This window comes from Lemur catta, chromosome 8 (assembly GCF_020740605.2).
Source record: "Lemur catta isolate mLemCat1 chromosome 8, mLemCat1.pri, whole genome shotgun sequence".
Lineage (NCBI taxonomy): Eukaryota > Metazoa > Chordata > Mammalia > Primates > Lemuridae > Lemur > Lemur catta.
Window position 1 is genome coordinate 68,820,381 of NC_059135.1, and position 24,347 is coordinate 68,844,727.

Consider the following 24,347-nt stretch of genomic DNA (forward strand, 5'->3'; position numbering starts at 1 on the left):
ACTTACTCAAATGTAAGTTTCTCAAAGAGGCTTTTTCTCACTACTCATTTCTTCTTTACCTCTTGCCATTCTGAGCTCTTTTATTTTGTCCTAAGTTCTGTGAAGCAGAAATTTAGCTTCATTCATTGCTATATCCCCAGCACATAAAACAATGCTTGGCATTTCTTAGCATGTTAGGGGCTCAAAACAATGTATTTAGTATCTCTTAATAGGTTTTTTGTTTAGTTTGGTAATTCATTATCTCTCTCTCTCTTTCTCTTTCTCTCTCCAAATATTAACATAGAAATCTTAGGTTATAAACAAACAAATAAAAAAAAGACATCTATTTATTTACATTCTGAAAACAGAAGTATTTAAGCCCTTCTTATAAAATCCAAACTACATAAATTTACAAAATCCTAGACTCATAATTGACAAGAAACAAGATATTGATTCCTTAATGCTGAGCTATCAAGTAAGTCATAAAGCCAATGTTCATTTTTATCAATGATCTAAATCAGAATTTTATGACATATCACCTTTTTTTATAAATTTGTGGAGAATGGGCAAAGGAGGTTTGGTTATAGGTCTCTGGAATTTTATTTATACATATATTTGGACTAAACAAGAATCCCAGAAATGAAAGGCCTTCAAGAAGGTAAGTAATTCAGTAAAGGCCTTGATTATACTTAAAATGCACAAGTACCATGGCTTTTTTGTGGTATCTATCAGTTTACATGCCCCAAATAATGTACGATTATATAAATATATTATATATATATTAATACATTAAATTTGTTAAGTTAATTATTATAATTATTTAAACATCACTAAGGATGGAAATTATAGAACTTAACTCCAAACTGTCCTGATGGTTCATCACAATTGCCTCCGAGAAAAACTACTTTTACTTACTCTTTTCTCTGTGAAAACATAGGATACATACTTAGATTTATTTCTCTAAACACACCTTTCAATATTTATAGGTTGATACTAATGCCAAACATGACATTAAAATTTTTGGACAATTTTCTGAATTCAGTCAAAATAGTTTAAAGGTGTACTGCAGTAAAATATGCTTAGATATTTGAATGAATTTACTGTTTGAGTGGTTCAGATACTTTCTGTGTATGAACTAAAGTTTTCCACTGAAATAAGTTAAGCCTTTTTAAAAAACTAATTATTTGGAGATCCTATTTTTTACATCTTTGTATATTTTATATCAGCCATCATTGGGGATGGCTCAATGTGTCCATATCTTTCTTAAGTTATAACTATCTAAAAATTGAACTGTAACTGACTAATAACAAAAATAAAAAAAAATATTTTCTAGATTAAATGAGTACTAACATATTTCTACATCTTTTAAATAACAGTTTGGATAAGTGATTCATGTTAAGTTTTTCAACATCAGTTGTTCCCAGGCAGTCACACAACTGAGTCATTCAAGATGACTTGCAAATGTCCCCGAGGAACCTCACACATTATAATTGTTCTAGGAATTTTGAAGAATATTTTTGTTTTCTTACTGATAACTTACACTGTGATTTTATATAAAAATAAAATACAAAATTATTTCACTAATATTATTTCAGAGACAAATTGTAAATTCTTAGATTTCAAGCAATAACAACCACAGTAAATATGGCATTTCATAAACTTTTTATGCTAAGCAGTTTGAATTCTCTTTTTTTAAGTTTCTAATTATTATGGGTACATAATAGTTATATATCTTTATAGGGTACATGTGATGTTTTGATACAGGCATACAATGTGAATTAATCAAATAAGGGTAATTGGGATATCTATCGCCTCAGGCATTTATCATTTTTGTGTTAGGAACATTTCAATTCCACTCTTTTAGTTATTTTAAAGTACACCCTAACCGTTGATTATAGTCATTTTGTTGCACTATCACATATTGTTCATTCTGTCTAACTATCTAACTATATTTTTACAGCCACTACAATCTCCACTTTATCCCCTCTCCCTGCTACCCTTTCTATTCTCAGGTAACTGTCATTCTATTCTATGTCTCCCTAAGATCAATTGCTTTTAATATTTAGCAGGACCCCACATATAAATGAGAACATGTAAGATTTTTCATTCTGTGCTTGGCTTATTTCACTTAACATGATGTTCTCCACTGCCATCTATGTTGTTGCAAATGGCAGGATTTCATTCTTTTTTTGGCTATACAATATTCCATAGTGAATATATACCACAATTTCTTTATCCATTTATCAGCAGATAGACATTGAGGTTGACTGAAAATCTAGGCTATTGTGAATGGTGTTGCAATAAATATGGGAGTGCAGCTATCCTTTCGATATACTGAATTCCCTCCTTTGGATATATTCTCAGCAATGGGATTTCTGGGTCTTATGGCAGGTCGATTTTTACCTTTTTGAGAGACTTCCACACTGTTCTCCATAGTGGTTGTACTAATTTACATTCCCCCCAACAGCGTACAAGGTGAACCCTCTATTTTAAATGTTGAATTTTTTCACAGTATATGCCTTGCTCAAGTACTTAATATGCTTGATATTCTTAAAAGAAAAAATACCACTGGCCACAAATATTTTAAATGTCTGCTCAATTAAGAATGTGTTCCTTTTTCTTTATTTTTCAATCCATTATTCTGTAGTGAAGTAATTCTTACCTTGATAATCTTAGATCTGATATAAAATTTAATTTATATTGTGACAATTAAAAGTCAAGATTTTTTAAAAAGTTGAAATAGTGTTTACCTAGTTTTCCTAAACACATATCTTACAATCCATTTTATCACACCATGACATAAAAAACAAAGTAATAATGTAAAACTATATAATATTATAAACTTAGCATCTAAAAGGCTCAAAATTATTTTGAAGAATATGCCCATTGTATATCTTTAAAAATGCAAGTGTGTCTACATACTTACAAACAGGCACACATATGCACAGAACTCTATGTAAAATTATTTAGGCTGTTGCAATGCACAAATTTAATATTCAATGTTCAACCATTTTCTGGGGAACAAAAGTGTCCATAATATGTAGTTATTTATCATTTCATTGAAAGAAACATTTCAAAGGCATATAATGGTGTCAGAAACAAACAGTTATTGTTTAGCTTAGCTACCAACCAAACCAACTCACAAATACTAGCCCCAGCATCTTACAAAGGTTTTGATCTTATTTGAAGTAATTCAGAAAGGAAAATAAATCAGAATTAGTAAATACAATGTTAATACAAGGACATATTAATGTAATGTAGCCCATTATAGGTGGCAAACTTCATTTGCATTAATTATGATTTTATTATATAGAGAGAAAATCATTATGGGCCTAGAAGAACAACTTCTATTTATATAGAATTATGTCCTGGAGTATATTTGTAAACCTGGACATTTTCTAAACTCTCAGGACATATCTTCTGTGAATGTGTAAAGAGTTTTCTTTACCAGGATTATACACTAGAATGATAATGCTTCCACTAAATATTCTGATTTTTATTACACCCATTTAAAATATGTTCAACTATCTGGAGCATAGCTTACAGTTTATCACATAAAAGTTAAAACTTCAACATCATTTTTCATGCAGTATTATTTCCAAGTGAATATTTTTTCCATTGTTAATAACAGAACATTCTAATTATAAATAACAGCAAAAATTGCTGGAAACTAAAATAAATAAATTAATGGGTCAAATAGTAATACAGGCAATTGGGCATTTTTATGCAGGAATACCAAAGCATTTACTTTTTCAAACTAAGTGGATGGAGCTTTCTATGCAGGCAAACAAATATAGTTATGTGACACATAACATTTTATTCAACAATAGACTGCATATATTAATACAATGATGGTCCCATAAGATTATTATAAATCTGAAAAATTTCTATTGCCCAGGAATCTTGATGATTCTGACACTACATAGGCCTAGGCCAATGTGTATATTTTTGTGTCTTAGTTTTTAACAAAAAGGTTAAAAAATTAAAACATAAATTAAAAAATTGAAAAAAGTTTATAGAATAAGAATATAAAGTAAGAAAATATTTTTGTACAGCTGTACAATGTGCTTGTGTTTTAAGCCAAGTATTAATACAAGAGTTAAAAAGTTTAAAAAAATAGTTTATAAAGTAAAAAAGTTACATTAAGCTATAAAGTTAATTTATTATTGAAGAAAGAAAAATCTGTTTTTTATAAATTTTGTGTAGCCTAAGTGTATAGTGTGTATAAAGTCTCCTGTAATGCACAGCAATGTCCTAGGCCTTCACATTTACTTAGTACTTGTTCACTAACTCACCCAGAGAAACTTTCAGTCTTACAAACTCCATTCATGGTAAGTGCCCTGTACAAGCATATCATTTCTTTTTATCTGTTATATCATATTTTTCCTTTTATGTTTAGATATGTTTAGACACACAAATACCATTGTGTTAAAATTGTCTTGACTATTCAGTACAGCAACATGCTGTACAGGTTTGTAGCCTAGGAGGAAAAGGTTATACCATATAGCCTAGGTGTGCAGTGGGCTACACCATCTAAGTTTGTGTAAGTATATATGTGATATTTATATAATGACAAAATTGCCTAAACATACATTTCTTAGAACATATCCCCATTGTTAAGTGACAAATAACTGTAACCCATTAAAAAGCACGTTTGCTCTGTATTTGGCAAGATAAAGCAAAGCAAAACAAAAAAACATCTCATGAAGAAAAACCTGTTAGGCCTGTGTCTTTGCAAGTAACACATTTTGTTCTGCCAGAGAAGAAAATATTAATAGTTCATATTTCTCAGCATATGCACCCACAGTAAATTCCTGCTATGTCATAGATACTCAGAACCATGCAGTTCTAGAGTTAATAAAATCTCACTTAACTGAAGTTTGGAGATTTCTGAAATATGGGGGTTACTAAATTGTGTAACACATGTTTACTCACCCTTCTAATCTTACATCCGGCAGGCTTCTGTTAAGGGCAATCAAATCACTGGCCATAAGGTTAAACTGATTGATTTTAAACAGCTCTTTCATTTTTTCCTGGTCATCTTTAGGAATCAGCACAGCCTTTCCCATTTCTCCTGGCCCTTCTTGGTTTCTTGAAATAACCGCTGTAAGACATACACAGATACACACACACATAGAAACACACAGATAATGAACTGAATAAATAAACTCATGCATTGGATTAGATCCTAAAATGTATTATTTATATACTAGCTTAATAATATAATCATCAAGACTTTAATGTTTATAAACCATACACTACACTAAAGAAACACCCATTTTAATTCATTAGCTCAACTCTGCATGTTGTTTTTCAAATATAGTTATATTATATTATCTTATTAATCATTAAGACTTAATGATTAAATAGTATAAAACATCAAATCTTAAACCTTCTTAGTCATATTTTTAATATACTTATTAGAGAGAGATGAAGTTGATAACTGGGCAGACCAAATTTTGCAACATGAAAGAGAACTTTTAAAAATATACCAAGATTAGTTTATTTTCACATCTAATTAAATGTTTAAGTATTAATATTTTATATATCTACTGCCATTATATCTTTACAAATGCAAGCAAGGTTGATAATCTTTTCTCCCATAGCAATTTGACTCCTTCGTTAAGGCATTTCGAATGGTGTCAAAACACAATATATAATTTCAAATGTCAAGCTGGATTTGGATACTATATGCTCCATAAATGGAACTTCACAACAATATTCTGGGCTTGGCTGTTCATTAAGAGAACTCAGGATTCGATATACACACTAATGTTCTTGCCATCTCTCTCAAGGTTTCACTACACTAAACTCCCTTCTAGCCTAAAATACATGTTTTAATGTGTATGTGTATGTGTGTTTGTGTGTGAATGTGTGTGTCCACACACACATATCTGTATGCATGTTATCATATAATAATAAGCCAAGGTTCCCGTTGATCTTGGTGTACCTTTAACTTACTCTTCACAATTATATTAAATTAGGTTAAATGAGAGGAACGTGTTTCCATTCTTGACTCTGCCAATGCCTTGCGATATTATAGTTCTTAACACATTAATTCTACTGAATTTAATTTCTACATAAATTAAAGGCTAAATATTTAGGTAGAACCTACACTGAAATACTGTAAAAAAATCTAAGGATGTAAGTCATCTGAAAGTGATTTGTTATAACATTTAATAAAAACACAAATTCTAAAATAACATAAGAATGTGGTAAAAACTAGGAGAGAGCACATTCTGCAAACTTTCCTCTGACTTCATCTCCATAGTTATAAACATAAGGTTGGGTATAATTTGTACTAATACACAATTGACCATTCAGTTGACTATTCTCTTTGAAAGGTTATCCTGATTTTGGAATGGCATGGGCCAAAGTACAAAAGAGAATAGGCATATCTAAGAACTCTTGGCTATGGGTACCAGGAAAGTAATTAGCCTTGAAATCCTTTCATATGTGGAAAAATAGTGAACATTTGAAAAATTTAATATGGAAAAGATATGTGTATTCAACTTCAAACTATTTTAAAAGTTGTCATCTAAAGAAAGTTTATAAATATTATTATTCACTTTAAGAGAATAGAAAATAGAAATGATGGCAGAAATTTTATGAGAGAGCATATTTTGCCCATTTTAAGAAATAAAATTCTAATAGTAATAATTTACTTTGGGAGTTAGTAAGCTTAACATCTCTAGAATCAGATGGAGTTGCTGGAGTTGGCTTTGGGTGAATTTGTGCTCTTGGTAAGACAATGTCATTAAGGTATCTTCCATTTTTAGCATTTTAAAAAAATGATTCCACATAAAGTGTTAAATGAATTTCTGTGGTTCCTTTAGGAGTACGTCTGATTCTGAAGAATGTAATCAGGCTACAATAACTCCTATTAACCATGAATATTCAATTGAGATTTTTTATTACATATTCTGAACTGTAACTTTAATGGCATTTTAAGAAAGGATGATTTTTTTTGTTAAAAATATTTGACTTTATTGAGACATTAAAGTATAGTTAGCAGAGCAATTTTCCGATTAATAGTTATTTACAATGCCCTTGTAGGGCAGGAAAACCTACTTTTACCCTCTTAAGTTCTGTGAGTAGCCTATGAATTAAAATGACATAAGAGAGAGTCACAGAAGAAAAGCATACAAATTTATTTATAAGTGTACATAGGAGTCTTCAGAAGGAAATTGAAAACCCGAAGAAGATTTTAGGCCCCAAAGCTTATGAACTTTTTTTAAACAAAGAATGATAAACTATGGGGATGTGATAAGACAAAGGGGCTTGGGCTAGGGACAGTAAATTGTTAGACAGTGAGTAGGAAATATATGGGGAAAACTCCTGGAAGATAAGGGTTATTTTACTAAGTTTGTTTTGCACAGGTTCATTCCAGCATTGACTCCCAGTTTCTGGTGATAAAAATATTTTTCTCTTCCTGACATAGTGGAGGAGGGAACCTTGCTCATGGGAAATTTTATGACCTTCTTTAGAAAGTGGGAGGTCAGAAAAAGCTTCTGAATTTGCTCTTTCTTAAGTGACTGCAGCTCAAAATAATCAATAAGCCAATACGGCAATATATTGGAGTAGCATGTTCTGAACCTCTTCACCCTCTATAAACTCTGACAAAAAAGACATTCTGTTACAGAGAAAGGCACCATGGTCAACATAATGCTTCCAAAACTAGGAGGCACACAAGATTAAAATTGTACTCTGTGGGAAAGACATGGGCTCAACTATAACATCTTCAGGCATGAAGATCAAGTTAAAGTCCCCAGAAGTATTTGGCATTTGCAATATATTCAAAGGTGTCACAATTTTCTTTTAGGATTATGCAAATTATAGTTTTGCCAGTAGTAGTAGGAATAAATGTGTCACGTTATAGTATTATGGTCAATAAAATTAAGATAGTCATAAATAGTAAATATCCTTATACCTAAAAGTTGCAAGCACATGTAGTCATTGTCCTAATCATTCTCAGTTTCATAGTAGAGAATAGATAACAGCTTAATGCCTATCAGGTTAAGTGTCTCCTCTCTAGAGTTAAATACATTTTTTCTACAATATCCTCTAATGAATGTATATTTGACATTTTAAAAATGTTTCTTTTCCCCCCTGTGTATGAGCATACCTATTGGTGTTTTTCATTTTGCTCAAGCAAAAAGAATGCTAAGTAATTATAGTGAGGAACTAGCCTTTTTCTTTTTCTGGCTTTTACCTGGTGGAAGGCATCTTGCTAGATGAAAACATTTTTTTATTCCTTCAAATAGCATAAATAAGAAATGGGAAAGAATAAATAATCGGGTCATGTGGTTTATCTCTGATCTGTAGTACCTTTAAATAGCAGCTCCTATTTTTTTTCACCTGTTGATTTCTTTCCTCTACACAGTTTAGGAAAAAAAAAAAAAAGACTACCCACACACCTGCAAAATAGCATGCTTCCTCACAGCCAAACAAACAAACAAAAAATCAAAAAGAATTGCCATTAAAATAGTTGTGTTACTTATCTACTCTAATAGTCCAGTGTAATGCACAAGGTCTACATTATGGTCTATTATTGATTTGAATATGAAGGAAAATGTCCCAATTCCAAAGCTGGTTTAGACTGCAAAAAGTGGTTAATATATTATGCTATAAGCTATTTTCTTCCTAATTATATGGTGAAATCATTAAAAAGATAATTAATTTGATTCAAAATGTCATTATAAATCTTTTAGAAATATGATAAAAGCAGAATATATTTCATTTTCTTTAACATAGTGCCTACTTAAAAGATTTAAAGAATATTTATTTTAATCTTAGAATTCCCATTGATAAAGAGGATGATTACCAAATTATAAAAATGTCAACCGATCAATCTACCAAAAAAAATACTTCATATAAATTGCATTATTTACTTATATACATTGTATTTGGAATATTTCTTATTTGCAGAATTACCCTTTTAACAATGAGCACTATCTATTTGAGAAAAGAAAAATGGGCCAGCCTACATCTAGGAAAAAGCTTGTAGTGAATAAAAAATTCAAGTTGATATTAAAGTAATGATTTTATTCTGCTAAAGAACATAGCAATATATGATGCATATTGGTAAAAGTGTAACATTGAACCAAAAATCTAAATATTATCCTATGTAATGTGCTTTTCAAATTATATTCCCATCCTTAGATCTACTCAATTATTAATTCTGCTTATTTGCCTTTAAAATCTTTCCTTTCATTGACACTGTAGCTCTTGTCTCATTTCTGTCACTTCCAATTTGACTACTGTAATAAATTAGAAACTTTGACTTTTAGTTTCTCTCATCTTTGAATATTCATACTTTGTTCCCAATAAACCAATTTCCCTAAAACAGTGTTTTCTGTCTTCTCAATCATAAATCTTTGCAGTGGAGTCAAAAGCTGAGGAAATCATGCCAGATCTTGCACCAACCCTCTACCATCAAAACCACTTTACTCTCCACTCAGCATTCTCTGGACTATGCTCTTTTGCCAATGCAAAGGCCCTGAGTTTATCGAGGGTAATTTATTTTATTTTATTACTTTGTTTTACAGGCAAGATCTCACTATGTTGCCCAAGCTGGAGTCCAGGGACTATTCACAGGTACAAACATAGTGTACTAGAGCCTCTAACTTCTGGACTTAAGCAATCCTCCCACCTCAGCCTCCAGAGTAGGTGGGACTACAGTGTGTACCACCATGCCTGGGTCAAGATTAATTCTTGATAAAATAATGAAACTCAGTATACACTTGCTTTCTCCCATTTCTCTTAGAAACAATAATGGGCTTTAAATGTCAATGTTACACTTAACCTATGAATTAAATAACCAATTTCATTCGATTTAAAGTATGAACAAATAGCAATTCATTTACTAACCCTTTGAAAAGGAATTATGTACAAGTTTTATAAATCTGAAACATCTGACAATAAGATTTTTTTTTTCATTTTTTATCATGGCCCTATGTGGTGTCCTGATTTTTGTCCATTACTTTTAAATAACTGGATTTTTGTGCAGTTTTTAGATTTTTATGCAGAAAGTTGTAAATAGCGAGCCCTGACTGGATTAAGTCCAACAGACATTAGCTACTGTTTCCTAGGAGGGTGTCACCTATTAGATAATCAGCAGGGTGGCATTTTCCATCAGCTAGCTAAGTGAGAGAGAGATTATTCACAAAACTAAAGGAACAACATTATCTTTCACTTATTTTTAAACTACAAATATATTCTTTGTATGACAAAAATAATGTATGCTCATTTAATAAAAAACAAAAGAAGAAAAAAGGAAAGAAAAAGGAAAGAAAAAAAGAAAAAGAAAGGTATCCATGATAAAAAATAGTGAAAAATCAATGAAACCACTGCTGAATGGTCAGCAGTAATTTATACACAAAAAGACTTATGTATTTAAAAAGGACCATTCATACATGTTGAATTTTAACATTTTATTTATCCTTATTGTACTTGCTTTTTTATGATTTAAAAAGCAATTGTGAAAATCTTCCCAAATAAATATGTGAATCCATACTTACTTTCTAATGGTTGCAAAATATGCCAAAGTGTGACTGTACCATGATTTATTTAACCAATGTTTGTCATTGAACGTTTATGCTGTTTTCATCTCTGTTATAAACAATGATGCAATTAACGTCCTTCCTATGCATACATCTTTGCAAATTTGTTTAAATTTGGATTTGAAAAAGTGGTAGAAGTTTAATGAGGGGATTGCAGATTGACCATGCCATATTAGAATTATTCCTCTTTCTCATCTCTGAGTTTCTGTATGATATTTCTTTTGCCCAGAAGTTCTTTCCATGTACCATCACCCAAGTAATCTCTGTTCACCTCTAAAGACCAATTTCAACTTTCACATAAGGTAATAACTCTCTCTTCTACGATTTTTGTAGTTCTTTTGCTTTATTCCATTATACCTTTCATAACATTACATTACCACTATGTGTTTATATGTTATGGCAGAGAGTCTAAGTACTGAACTAACTTACTTTCTCTTCCTCCTGTACACAAAGCTATACAACATGTCCCAGTCTCCCCTGTAGTTAGGTGTGGTCCTTAACTGAGGATAGAAACAATACGTGCCAATACCAGGCCTGGCTCATAAAAACTTCCCATGTGTGATTCTCTACTTTCCCCTGTTGTAGCAACTTCAGAAGCCATGTGTTGAAAACAACAGTCACCACTAGATGGCAGTAAGCTGGGTGTCTGAATCACCATTTGGAGGACAGCCATCAGCTCCTCAGAAGTATCCATTGCATAATTTACATGAGAAAACAAAACAACTCTATTTTGCTAAACCTGATAGTGTTATTTTTATCCATGCACTTTTTTTTTTAGATTGTGTGATTTTTGTTTTTCAGCATATCCATGCACTTTGTTCATTGCCCCTTTAGTATATGAGCCCGACCAAGGCATTCTGCCTCAATTTTAGTTCATCCTCCTATCTGGCACTGCCCGTTCAATCAATGAATAAATTGAAAAAAGTAGAAGGAAATTTTGAAGCAATCTAGCTCTACTACCAAAAGACTGACGAACAGAGTAATTAAAAAGTACAGGTTTTCAAAGTTGCTTTTCCCTATCTCAGAAATGTGTAAAACTGACCAGGTGATAATGAAAAAAAGTAAAACTTTTACTTCATATTTTTATATTAAAAACTTTGTCTTCCCTAGTATCTAATATTTTGGTTGAGATTAATAGATGTACATGCATTATAAATACATTCATATATGTTAATACAATCTCAAAAATTATTACTGATAGCAATTCACAGTTAAAGTGTGTGGAGACTTTGACCTTAGCAAACTTAATTAGATCACAAACCAGATCCTAAGCAATTAAAGAAACTACCATTTAAATATGGAAGTACATGATTAATCCATTTCAATGCCTTAATGGTAACTTTTAACAAAAACAATAGTTTGTGTAAATATTTCCACTATTATCTATACAATCATGCCCATATCACATCTTTCTATACTATTCTATACAAGAAATTGAATACACCTTATAAAGTATGACTCAGGAATTCCTTTATAAAAAATACATGCTAGGGAAATAAATATGGATATGTCCAAAGATTTTCCTGCATAGATGATTAGAATAGCTTATATATGCAGGTATATTTGTACATGCATGGGAATATAAATGCATATACTATCTCCCCATATATATCTCTTTATATACAGTAACTACTACATAAATTGTGTTATATCCATATAAGAAAACTACACAGTAATTGAAATTATGCTATAGAAGAATGTTTAATGATGTGGAAGATGTTCATGTTTTACTAAATCAAAAAGGGGTTGTAGAACAATGTTGTAAAATAACCCAATTTTTGCAGAATGAAAAAGTTAAATGAGGTATATGCATACGTCATCAATAAAGATTAGCAGTGTTTTGTTAAATTAGAGGATCTTTTACATCTTTCTTTTGCATTATCTATATTCTCTAAATCAGTTCAACATTACCTAATAATGTAATTTCAGCTGCATATTAACCAAACAATATGGCTTCAGTGAAGATGGCTATAACTTAGCTTTTACAGTGACAGTACAAAGTGAAGTCAGTGTATGTTGGGGTATGAAAAAGAAGGATCAGAGTCCAGTGGAAAGAAAGCTTCTTCATGGACATAAAGTGACAAGCAGATAGAAGACTACCCATAAAGAATTATGGTTTCTTCTTGCAAAAAAGGTCCTCACAGGAAATTCAATACAGCTTAGAGATAAGGAAAACATCTAATAGCTGAGCAAGAACAAGTATTAAGGTCATTGAGTCATTTTTAGGAAAAAACACACTCCAATATTAGTATAAAATTTTTACCTTTCCTTTCATAATCAGCCTTACAAAATATTCTACACATCCATTAAGCTCATACCATTCATATATAAAGTAAGAGCTTGTTTGGCACATGTTACAGTCACAAATGTTTCCTGGAAACAATTAGCCCAACTTTTAAAGTGTTCACTAAGGTAATAAAATAATGCTGAAATATGAAATTATTTCCTTCTGCATTAGGAATGAGTTTCCTCATTAAAAGTATTTAAAAGGCCCTCATCTTGCAATGGCCCTAGTAATAGCCTTAATTTTAGCTTTATATAGGAGCTCTCTTGATCCTCCCGACTTCTGTCCACAACCCCCCCAAATCTTGAAATAACCATGAATTCTTCGGAAATAAAACCACCAATTTTGGCTGCAGGAGGCTTTGAGAAGCCCTTTAGAAGATGACATTTCAAATTGAGCAAGGGCCATTTTAAAGAAGCTCTTTACAAAACCCAAGATTCATTAAGAATTGTTCCTAAGATAGACAAGATTAAGCTTTCAGCATTCATTATATCATCACAGACATGATTCACCAAATTGACAAAAGATATCCACTTTGGTCAGAAGGAAAATAACACTGCACTCATTGACTGTACATCTGGTTGAAGAAGTGGACATATATTTTAAAAATTATTTCTGGTTGTAACATTTTTATTATGAAGCTGTGTAAAATATCTAATAAAGCTCCAAATTTATTAATTTAGTCATAGAAAAGGTGAGGCTAGTATTACTCAGTAGGTAGTTCCTGGTTGAAAGTAAAATAAAAAAATACCCTTCACAAAAGTCTGCAATTAAAAAATTATTCATAAAATTATACCGAATTAAGTACGAGCAGATAAATAAGTCATTTAAAATACTCTAAACTGTTTTAAGTTATAAAATTGCACCTACTACTGGACTGTGAGACTTTCCTGATGGCAATTGTGCTGAATGCCATTTGTTTGGCTCCCCAGACCTGACTCAGCACCATCTGCAGCCTGCTCTGTGTCCTGGCTGGCACATCTCTATATCCACATCGGGCAGGCTCCTTTACCCTTTGACCCCTGGTTAGTAAGGCACCGACAGGGTATTGGGGACAGGGAATGAATGAGGTTGAGGTATTTCTTTCTGTAGTTTCCTTTATGATCTTTGGAGTTTCTGAGGTTGGCTCCCTCAACCACAACTGTAATCTCGTGGGGAGTGCTTATGACCAGTTAATAATGGAAGAAAAAGTGCAAGCTTAGATTAAATAAGAGTCCGCCCTATATGCTAGCACCTGCTGGACGTTGCTCCTTTACAAGTCTACTCACAGGTGACCCTGAAAGTCAGTGGGGAAAGGAAATCCTCCTATCAGGCAGAAATCCAAAGGGGAAATTTGACTAAACATTATGTGAAAAGTAGGGATGGCTTGAGGTAGGGGTCTAAACTAATCCATGAGCAATAGCTAACAGGTTGGACAGTTGGTAAGGGAATTTCAAGGAACACAATTGGAAGACTGATGATAAGGAGATCCAGGGGAGGAGTATATAAGTGCTTCTCTTGAAACCGGCACAAAAGATGAATATCTATGCCCCATGTACTCTTCCAGAAAGGGTTTCCACTATAAAGGAACCTCTCAATAATCACATGGACAAAATTATCTTTCCTATAGCTGTCAATAAATCTCTTTTTTAGTTAACTCACTGCTTGCTCAACGGGAGAGGTACTAAGAGGCCAGGATAGCTCAGAGAAAGACTATGCATAGATTTGACAACATGAGCTCATCACCATGGTTGGTATGATAATGGCCACCCAATCTGCCATTAGAAGATAACACAAAGCAACTCATGTGAAATCCTTCTTGACTACCTAGTAGGAGGTAGATTCCATTGGACCCCTTTTCATAATTGTGGGGAAAAAGTGTCTTCTTACTTAAAGAGACAGACATCTGGAATCTGTTTCCTCTGGTCAAAATTCTATCAGCACTATCATCTGTAGACCTACAGAATCTTTATTGTTCTTGGATTTTGACATCATCTTGTTTCAGACCAAGGGAAATAATTTACGGCAAAAGAAATGTGACAATAGGCTCACCCAAAAAAACCCACTAGTCTCATGCCCCAACATCTAGAAGCAGTCTACATAATAGAATAAAATAATCTGCAAAGACTGCTACAGTACCAGTTGAGAAACAAACTCCTATGGATTTGAAGTGCTCTCGCATAGGGCACTACATACCTTAAACTAATATCAAATGTAAGGTGTCATTTCGCCTATAGACAGAATGTACAGAATCAGAAAGGAAGTGAGAGTGGGCTCACTTACCAAATAACTTATTGAAGGTGAATTTGTTTTCCATGTCTGTAACCCAAGGCTTCATAGGTAGAATGGTCCTAGTTTCCATGGGAGAAATGTTTTTACTACAGACCATAATCATGCCCGTTAAATTGGAAATTGAGTCCATACTCTGGACATTATGAACCCCACAAATTGTCCAACTGATTGGCAAAGAAAAGGACCAAAAGACTGATTGAAGTGATTGATGTTACTTACCAATAGGAAATTAGATTGCTCTCACAAATGGGGGGTAAGGAGAACTATTTCTGGAACCAAGAAGTTTCTCTGGAGGACTTTGCTTCTCCAATGGGAAAATTGCTAAAGGCAGGGCCAATCAAAGGCTTATAACACAGGATCATACCATCAGGTAAAGAATACTACACAGAGGAATACTGGCAGAGCTTAAATGACATATTGAGTGGGTGTGGCTAAAAGAATTTATAATTTTCATCAAAGACCTCATAATCAGCTACATAAGTAAGTCTATAACAGCTATATTTTAAGTTAATTAAGAATTCCTTTCTCTACATTTTTCTAGATTGCCTTATATGCAGAATACTCAGGTTTGCTAACATTTTAGATTCTGTTTGGGAATGTGAATAAACTGACATCAATTTATGAGGAAATGGTAGTTGATGGGATTCGTGTAACCCGCTTCATTAGTGATGCATATTTTTCATCTGGAAAAGAGCAGAATGTTACAGGGGTGAAATACTGCAAATTTTCCATTTGCTGTCCCAGGCACACTCTCCACCCTTACCTTTCTCATATTATGCCCCAGGAGGCTAACTTACATGGACTACATCTATGGACTTTCTCTTCTGGCTTTAGAGTGAGTTCAGCAAATGGGAGAAACCAGTAGAATTTAGATGGTAGGACAAAAATAAAATCAGAACATTTATTCATTTGGTCCCCCCTTGTGAAAAGTCCACAGTTAAATCACTTTAGCATTTGAGCCATTACTTTTTCTTGATTGAACGCTACTTTACCTTTCTAATACACTTTCCTAAATGCTTTCAACACTTTGTTTTTTGTTCATGTTATTGGATCAATTAAAAAATGTATGATTATGAATTTATAATAAATTATGTTTATTTGTTGAGAATAAATATAGGTATTACTCTAAACCAAAAATAGTAAATTTAAAATAAGGCAATATATAAAGAGAAGTTCAAATATTTTCTTTGTTCCACTTCAATGAAGCACCTTCCACATTCCTAGGGTGCATACCCTACATGTCGGAAATCACTATAAAGTGATGGCAACATGCACTTCTTGTTTCAAGACATTTTGCTATGTCGTTGCATGGATTGTTATTTATATTGTTATTTCATTTTATACTAACCTCATTATGCTGGGCATAGGGTTGGCCTTCTTATTGATTACTCTTAATGTCACAATATCAAGAAGAAAGAGAAAATTACTGGATAAGGTTTCTGAAGGACAAAATATGGATAAAATTCAAATGGCAGACACACTTTGCTACCTTTTCTGATAATCACATTGTCCCTTTCCCCAGAATATGGTATGTTATGGTATTATATTTATGTGTATACTCTGATGGGAGCAGATGAATAGGATGGGGGAAAATACAAAAACTGGAAAAGATAGTTTAGGATGGTCGGGCACATATAGTGGAATCATGAAAATACAATTTGACTGTTGTATTTTAAATATTAATCAGAATATATTCCTTGAAGCAGAGTTGAAATATTTCTGGTCTCCATGATGATAAAAACATCATGAGGCTAATAAAAAGCTTGTATGGTTTGCATTTCAGAATGACCAGATATAACTCTGAAAGGAAGCTCACATATTTGATCAGTAAATACAGAAATATGAAAAGATATCAATTCTTCAATTTAGCTATCAAATAATGGACCTAGATTTCTTATTACCTAAATGGTTACTTGATTTTTAAATCAGATATTTTTCAGACACTCCAGCAATAATTTCGTACCATAAAAATAAACTGATGTAAGTATGGTGCAAAAAGCACTGTAATGTGAAATGTAACATTTTGATAATTATATTTTGTGAAAAAAATTTCTGATAGAAGAAAAAATTTCCAGTGTTCTACCAGAGCTAACAGATAACCTCACAATCACAAATCTAATCACTAGCTGCCTCCTACCGTCACCCCTTATGTTTATGTTTGGGACATTCCAACATTTTATTGGCCATCTGTATAAACCAGCTGCTGATCTTTCTATTTACTCACAGTTATTATAAATCTTATTGCTCATCATTAATTTATATTGAGTTTTGATTTTTTCATTGCCTCTGGACATTTTCTGTTAGTTAACACTAATAAAAAGAACCAGGATACTAATAATATGCTGTAAAAGGGATAATTTTATTTAAGAGTCAAAAGAATTAAATTCAATGTGTTAACTGAATAATGCAAACATACCATTAAAATTTCAGGAATTGGTCATATACTACCCTTGCCCTTTTTAAAGTATCCAAATATTTTAGGAACTCAACCATTCAAAACACATAAGGTCTAAGTCAACACTCATTTAATAAACATTCACTGAGTGTATTGAAAAATATGCTAATTATAAAATATAAATGTTGTCATAAATATCAACACAATACTCAACTACCAGTAAGGTATCTCTTTAAATGAACACACTCTTTCTTGCAATGCATCAGATTTATATAGAGTATTGTCAAATATATCCTGGGCTTTGTAATCTAAACCTCGCTTTTATAAGGAAATTTTGGTTACATCATAAAGTCAAGTACGTATTGCAGGTGCTTACTCACCTAGACATGCCACAGATTGAATTAGTAAACCAATATAAAATAACACAATGCTCTAAGCCTGAGGATAAGCAATAAGCCTTTCCTTCTATTTCTTCATAGTTTCCACTTAAAATTCTTAACATTTGTACCTGATTATGTATAATAAATATGTCATATGTATGTACATATACACATACATGTATAGTTTTATATTTCTGCAAAAATTATATGTACTTGAATATATATATTACATATACCTGATTATGTATAATAAATATATCATATAAACATATTTCTACAAAAAGTTTATATACACACACACAAACACATACACAGTTTCCAGAGTTTTTGATGGTAACGTCTAAAATGTCATTATTCATTTTGCATTTTTCTCTTATAATATTTGATAATTTCATCTTCACTTTTTTGTAACTATGTATGGAGGTGCTTAATTTTCGTTACATATACATTACTAGTTTCAATTCTATACTACTTAAAACAAAATCTATTGTGGTTTAAATTTACTTTTGGCGATTCTGCAATTTAACTTGATTTTCAAGGTAACTATAACCCTTTTGAGGAACATTTCCCATGAATTTATTTTAACCAGAAGAAAAAACAGTTTACTCAGGCATAATTGCTTCCCAATTCAGATTTCTACAGGAAAAAACAGTAGCATCACTTTAGGAACAGCTTTAAAATTTCTTTATATTATGAGTAGGTAATCCCACGGCTATTCATGGTTAATAGCTCTTTATTCATGCTGATAGGGAGGAGCAATGATAATATGCATCATTGTATTGTTATATATTCAGTTATTTATATTTACTCCCCTACATCACTGGAGTAATTTGAATTATTTCCCTTTTCATTTTATGGTCCAGAGAGGTAAAAATACTCCATGGATTTCAAAATTTTTTTAAAGGGCAGCTGTGACTATTCTTTTAGAAGTGGCCTTTAAGATTGTTTATTGATCAAATTTGAATTCCTCTTCTATTGGTGTATAGATTGATGGGAGAAAAGGGAAGGCAGTGATGCATTCAAGTTTCTTTTGTCTTGAATATCACACACAGTAAAACAGAACCACATGATAGTAGCAACTTGCTATTGCCTCATCTATTAACTGACCTTATGTGCTCCCTCTCAAATTAATATTCACCCATTGAAAAACAGTCATGGTTCCCCTGGTTGAGATATTACAGAAGGTAGATTGTCTCCTATGTAAGAAAGAATCTGGTGTCATTACGTGAAGGTGTTCTGCTCTTACAGAAAGACATTCCTGAAACTTTAAAGCAAGCAATGAGTGGAGGTCCAAAGCAGAGTTATGAAGTTTAGTTTCACTGTAATTATTTAGGAAACCCCATTCTTACTGGTAATCTTTTAACTAGGCAGATTACAAAAAGGAAACAGGGACGATGGAACCAAACTTTGTCAAGTTTAACTGTGCTAGGCTCAGTGTCATATATTTCCCCAGTGAGTATAAATCAAGAATTCATTATGATTAATAAAAATCTTTCACCTTAGGTTATTTCCATCTCTTTGTATTATTTCCCTATCTAATGGGGATTATTTATTGTCACCTTCTCTTTGTTCTGTCAGATCTAATGACATATTAAGACATTTTATAGCCTTTGTATATGCTAATGATCTAATTCATGAAGATTCCCTTTTTCAAGTTTGTGGTAGTCTTTCATAAAATAGTTTTATGTTCTCTTTTTATGTAATTTACACATTTAATTATAACTGTTCAGATATAACTGAACACTTAACTTTTTGTAAGTGCTGGGAATGATGTAGTGTCCCTTCTAATTTAATTCATATCAATTCAACAAGCATCTGTTAATTATCTACTATTTTCTTGTCTCTATTTTGGATTCTTGAGATATATTATGGACCAAAACATACAAAACTCCTACCTTTGTGTTTCTTGCATCCTAACATACATTCCATAGTGCTGCTTTACCCACTAAAATTTTCATTTTGTTCTACAATATCCTTTAATACTACTGCCACTAGAAAATTTTCAGTGGACAATTGTGTTACTGTCCAGCAAAAACAATAATAAAATAGGTAAAATACTTATGCTGTGCTCATGTGCCAGGTACCCTTCTAAAGATTGTTACATAAATTAACTCATTTAAGCTGCATAAAATCCTATAGGGTTAGCAATATTTATAATTATCCCAATTTTATGGAAGAGGAAACACAGAAATAGGTTGAACTTAAATATCTTCCAATCTTGCCCAGTTAGCAAGTGAAGTCCTAATCAAACTCAGGAAGGTTACCCTCAGAATTTGTGTTATTTACCACTCTATATACTCTATTTGTCTAAAATATTTCCAGAAAGGCTTATATAGCATTCATTTTAATGTGGTTACTTTAATTAATGTTCAACTTAAAACTCAATTCAGAATCTCTTATTAAATTGAAACTATGGTATGTATTTTAAATCAATTTAAAGGCATCAAATTCGATTGAATAATTCTCAGAGCACAATATTCCTCCCTTTCTGAATCAATTTAACTTAATCTCATGGTCATTGATTTAAAATGTCTCTCTTTAATACTGAACTGATCATTCTTCATGTTAAACCAGAGAATCCACATCTGTTAAAAATAACTAAATTTTACCTACATGTGAAATACATATAGTATTAAGAGAATAGCATATAGATTTTAATATTCTCTAATTCTATGACTTTTCTGGTTTTGATAAATTGTAGGTACTCTAAGTATCAAACATTTCATCCTGAGAAAAGGAAGTGATTTTTAATAATTGTATAATTATTTCTGCAAGAAACAAAAAGTCCCATCAAATACTGGCTTTGTTTGCATATTATTTGTTGTGCACAGACCTATAAAAAAAGTATAAAGAACAAACTTCACTACATCAGAGTAAGTAAATCAATTTAATACATAATGACACATGTACCTGATTTTTATTCTGAATCCATTGTTCCAAGAACATATTCCTCCTAGCCAGAAACCTATGTATTGTGTATCTTTCCTTTTTATTTTTTTAAAAACACCCATATAATAGATGTCAATCTTCCCTGTCTTCTGTGTAAACCAGATTGGTTTCATCTGGATGATTAAGCATCTCTTAAGATAATGAAGTAGATTCTAGTTATAACCATCTTCAGACAAGGGATGGAAAAATATAAAACACAGATCTGTTATTAATTTTAATCCTAATTCTTGGCCTTTTTGAAGCATTTTTTCAAACTAATTTTATTTAAGATATTATTTAAATGCAGTAAGATACACACATTTTATGTGTACAGTTCAATGATTTTTGAAAAATGTATATATCCATGCAACCACAACTCCAATTAAAACAAATAAAACATCCATCATTGTCTAAAAGTCCCCCAGTGTCCTTTCCACATCAAACCCACACAAATGCTCAGACCTGCTGATATGCCTTCTGTCACTACAGTTCAGGTCTGTTTCTTCTAATATTTGTATAAATAGAATCATACAGTTTTTGGTATCTGACTCCTTTGCTTCAGTATAATGTTTTTAAGATTCATCTATATTGTTGAGTGTATCACTAGTCATTTCTCTTCTGTAAACACCAAGGAGTGAAATTTCTGGATTATGTGGTAAGCATGTTTTTAACTTTGTAAGAATTGTAAACCTTTCTCGAAGTCACATTCCCGCTAGTAACGTGTGAGAGTTCCAGTCGCTCTGCATCCTTGCCAGGACTAGATATTATTATTCATTCTAATTTGGGGCATTTTAATGAATGTGCAGTGATATCCCACTGTAGCTATTTTTAAAGGGTCAAATATATTTTAAGAGTTTTCTATTGATTTTATAAATTGTAAATATTTATATAAATAGTATGTGTCTATATTTGCCTTCTTGATCCCCATCCTGCAAATGTATGAGGATGACCCTAAACTGAAGCATAATAGGGGCATCAACAGGGAATCAATTACCTAAGCAGCTGTAGAAAGAACTTTATAGAAATACACATTATGGTCACGTGACAAAAATTGCGTTCTCCATGCTGACATCATAGAAGCAGACCTATGCATCTCTGTGTTTCAGTTTATCATAGTTCCATTTTCAAGTTCTTTGATCTCAGAAGTTCCTATACATGCCCTCTTTACCTCTCATGGCCCTAATCTGTAGAAACAGATCCTTTATTTGTCAAGGAGTGTCAATATACAGATCTACATTTATTTTTTTTTCTTGGGACTCTTTCTTTGTGTATGTCCACATTTCTAACCTACATTAGTTTGCATCTGCCCATAGAACTTCTTCTAAAATTTCTTACAGTACAGGTTTGCTAGCAAAAATTCCCTCCATTTTTGTTTGTTTGAGGAAATCTTAATATCTCCTTCACTTTTGAAAGATAATTTCGTTAGATATAAAATTATATATATTTTTTTCTTTCAATGCTTTAAGGATTTTGTGCCACCCTCTTCTTATTTGCAGTTATTGATAAGAAATCTACTGTATTTCCTATCTTTATTCCTCTCTAGGTGAGGTTCCATCTCCATGCACAGCTGCTTTCATGATTTTCTACTTGTCTTTGGTTTTCTGCAGTTTGAATATGAAATGGCTAGGTGCCATTTTGGTACTAATTCTGTTAGTGTTCTATAAGCTACTTGAATTGAATAGTAAAGAAATACTATGAAAAGGATTATACTTATCAAGTTTATAAATTAGTTGAAATGGACAACCTTCTGGAAATATATAAACTATCAAAACCCACACAAGGAGAAATAGATAATCTGAACATCCCTATACCCTTAAAGAAATTGGATCAATAATTAATACTTCCAAAAATGAAAACACCAGGCCCAGATAATTTCACTGGTAAGTTCTACCAAATATTTAAAGAAGAAATAATACCAAGCCCTCACAATTTTATCCAGAAAATAGAAGCAGAAGAAACACTAACTTATTCCATAATGCCAACATTACCTTAACGCCAAGTCACACACAAAAAAATTTTACAAATAAAAGACTACGGACAAATAACTTCCATGAACATAGACACAGAAAGGCTCAGCAAAATGTTATTAAAGTAATCTAAATCTAAATCTATTATATTTATTTTAACTTAAATAGATTAAAAGTAATCTACTTTTATAATAAAAAAGTATATACAACAAAGTGAAATTCAACCTAGGTATGCAAGACTAATTCAACATTTGAAAAGCCAGTCATTGAAATCCACCAAATCAATATGTTAAAGAAAAAATAGCATATTAACATATCAAATGCTGTAAAAAATAAGATAAAAAAACATTTCTAAAAATCCAACCACAATTCATGATAAAATCTCTCAGTACAATAGAAATAGAGAATTCCTATTGTAGAATTTCCTCAACTTAACAAAGAACGTTTCTCACCACTGCTGGTCAACATTGTACTGGAAATCCTGGATAGATCAATAAGAAAATAAAAAGACCAGTTTTAGAGATTGGAAAGAAAAAAATAAAACTGTCTTTATTTGCAGATGACATATTATCTGTGTAGAAAATCACAATGTATCTACAAAAAATAAATTCCTGGAATGAGTATTGCAGACACAGATAGAAGGCTAGCTTACAAAGTCTATATACCAGTAATGAAATTTAGAACATGAAGACTTTTTAAAAATTCGAAATACTGTAATTTACAATAGTACCAAAAAGTAAACACACAATAGTACCAAAAAGTAAAAACCAAAAAGTATAAATCTTACACAATATGTACAGAACCTATATTTGGCAAACTACAAAACTCTGAAAAAACAAACCAAGGAAATAAATAAATAAGTGAAAAAAATTCTATTTTAATGGGCTGAAAGACAATATTGCTAAATAAATTATTCCCAACTTGATCTATAAATTCAATACAATCTCAAACAAAATGTCTTCAAGCTATTGTGTCTACATAGATAAAATATTCAAAAGATTAAATGGAGAGTGATGTCAGGAAGATGGCAGAATAGGAAGTCTCAGACTCCACTCCCATATCCCACACAAAAAGTCCAATGCTAACAATGATCCAATGACCAGCACATCCTTTTGAAAACCACAATACTTGGAAACAAGACTGAGACACCCATGTGGTGTGTAGAACTGAATGAAATCTGAATTAGAGGGTAAGAACAGTTTTAGTCTGACTGCACCACTCCTCTCCCTTGCTCAAGTAGAGACAACACCGACAGAGAGGATTTCTCTGGGTTCCTCATTTCTACAAAGGGAATAAAGAACCAGAGGTAGTCATTCAGCTTCCCTAGTATTCTGAGATGCTTCCCAGAAAGTCTCACCTCACAGGGAACACTAGGGGAAATGGCATGGTAAGGACACTCAGGGTCAGATAGAAACAAAGAAAGGAGACAAAGATCTTAGTGATCAGTGCACAGACCTTGGTTGTTTCTCTGTGTTCCTGCTAGCTGTGGTGCCAGATCAGACATATCAGCCAACCTCATAGCCACCCACATAGTTTAGCTGATCGTCTTCAGAGAGAACTATGGGAAGTTTAACCTACCTT

At 32.1% G+C, this 24,347-nt stretch overlaps 1 protein-coding gene across 2 annotated transcripts in view; it reads right to left on the reverse strand.

The window, feature by feature from the left end:
- GALNT13 (polypeptide N-acetylgalactosaminyltransferase 13) overlaps nt 1-24,347 on the reverse strand; it is a 436,774-nt gene that overhangs the window by 283,431 nt on the left and 128,996 nt on the right. For both annotated transcript variants that reach the window (XM_045559133.1, XM_045559132.1), the window contains exon 2: nt 4,915-5,083. In XM_045559133.1, coding sequence (XP_045415089.1) covers nt 4,915-5,083 — 169 coding nt within the window. The remainder of the gene's footprint in view (nt 1-4,914; nt 5,084-24,347) is intronic.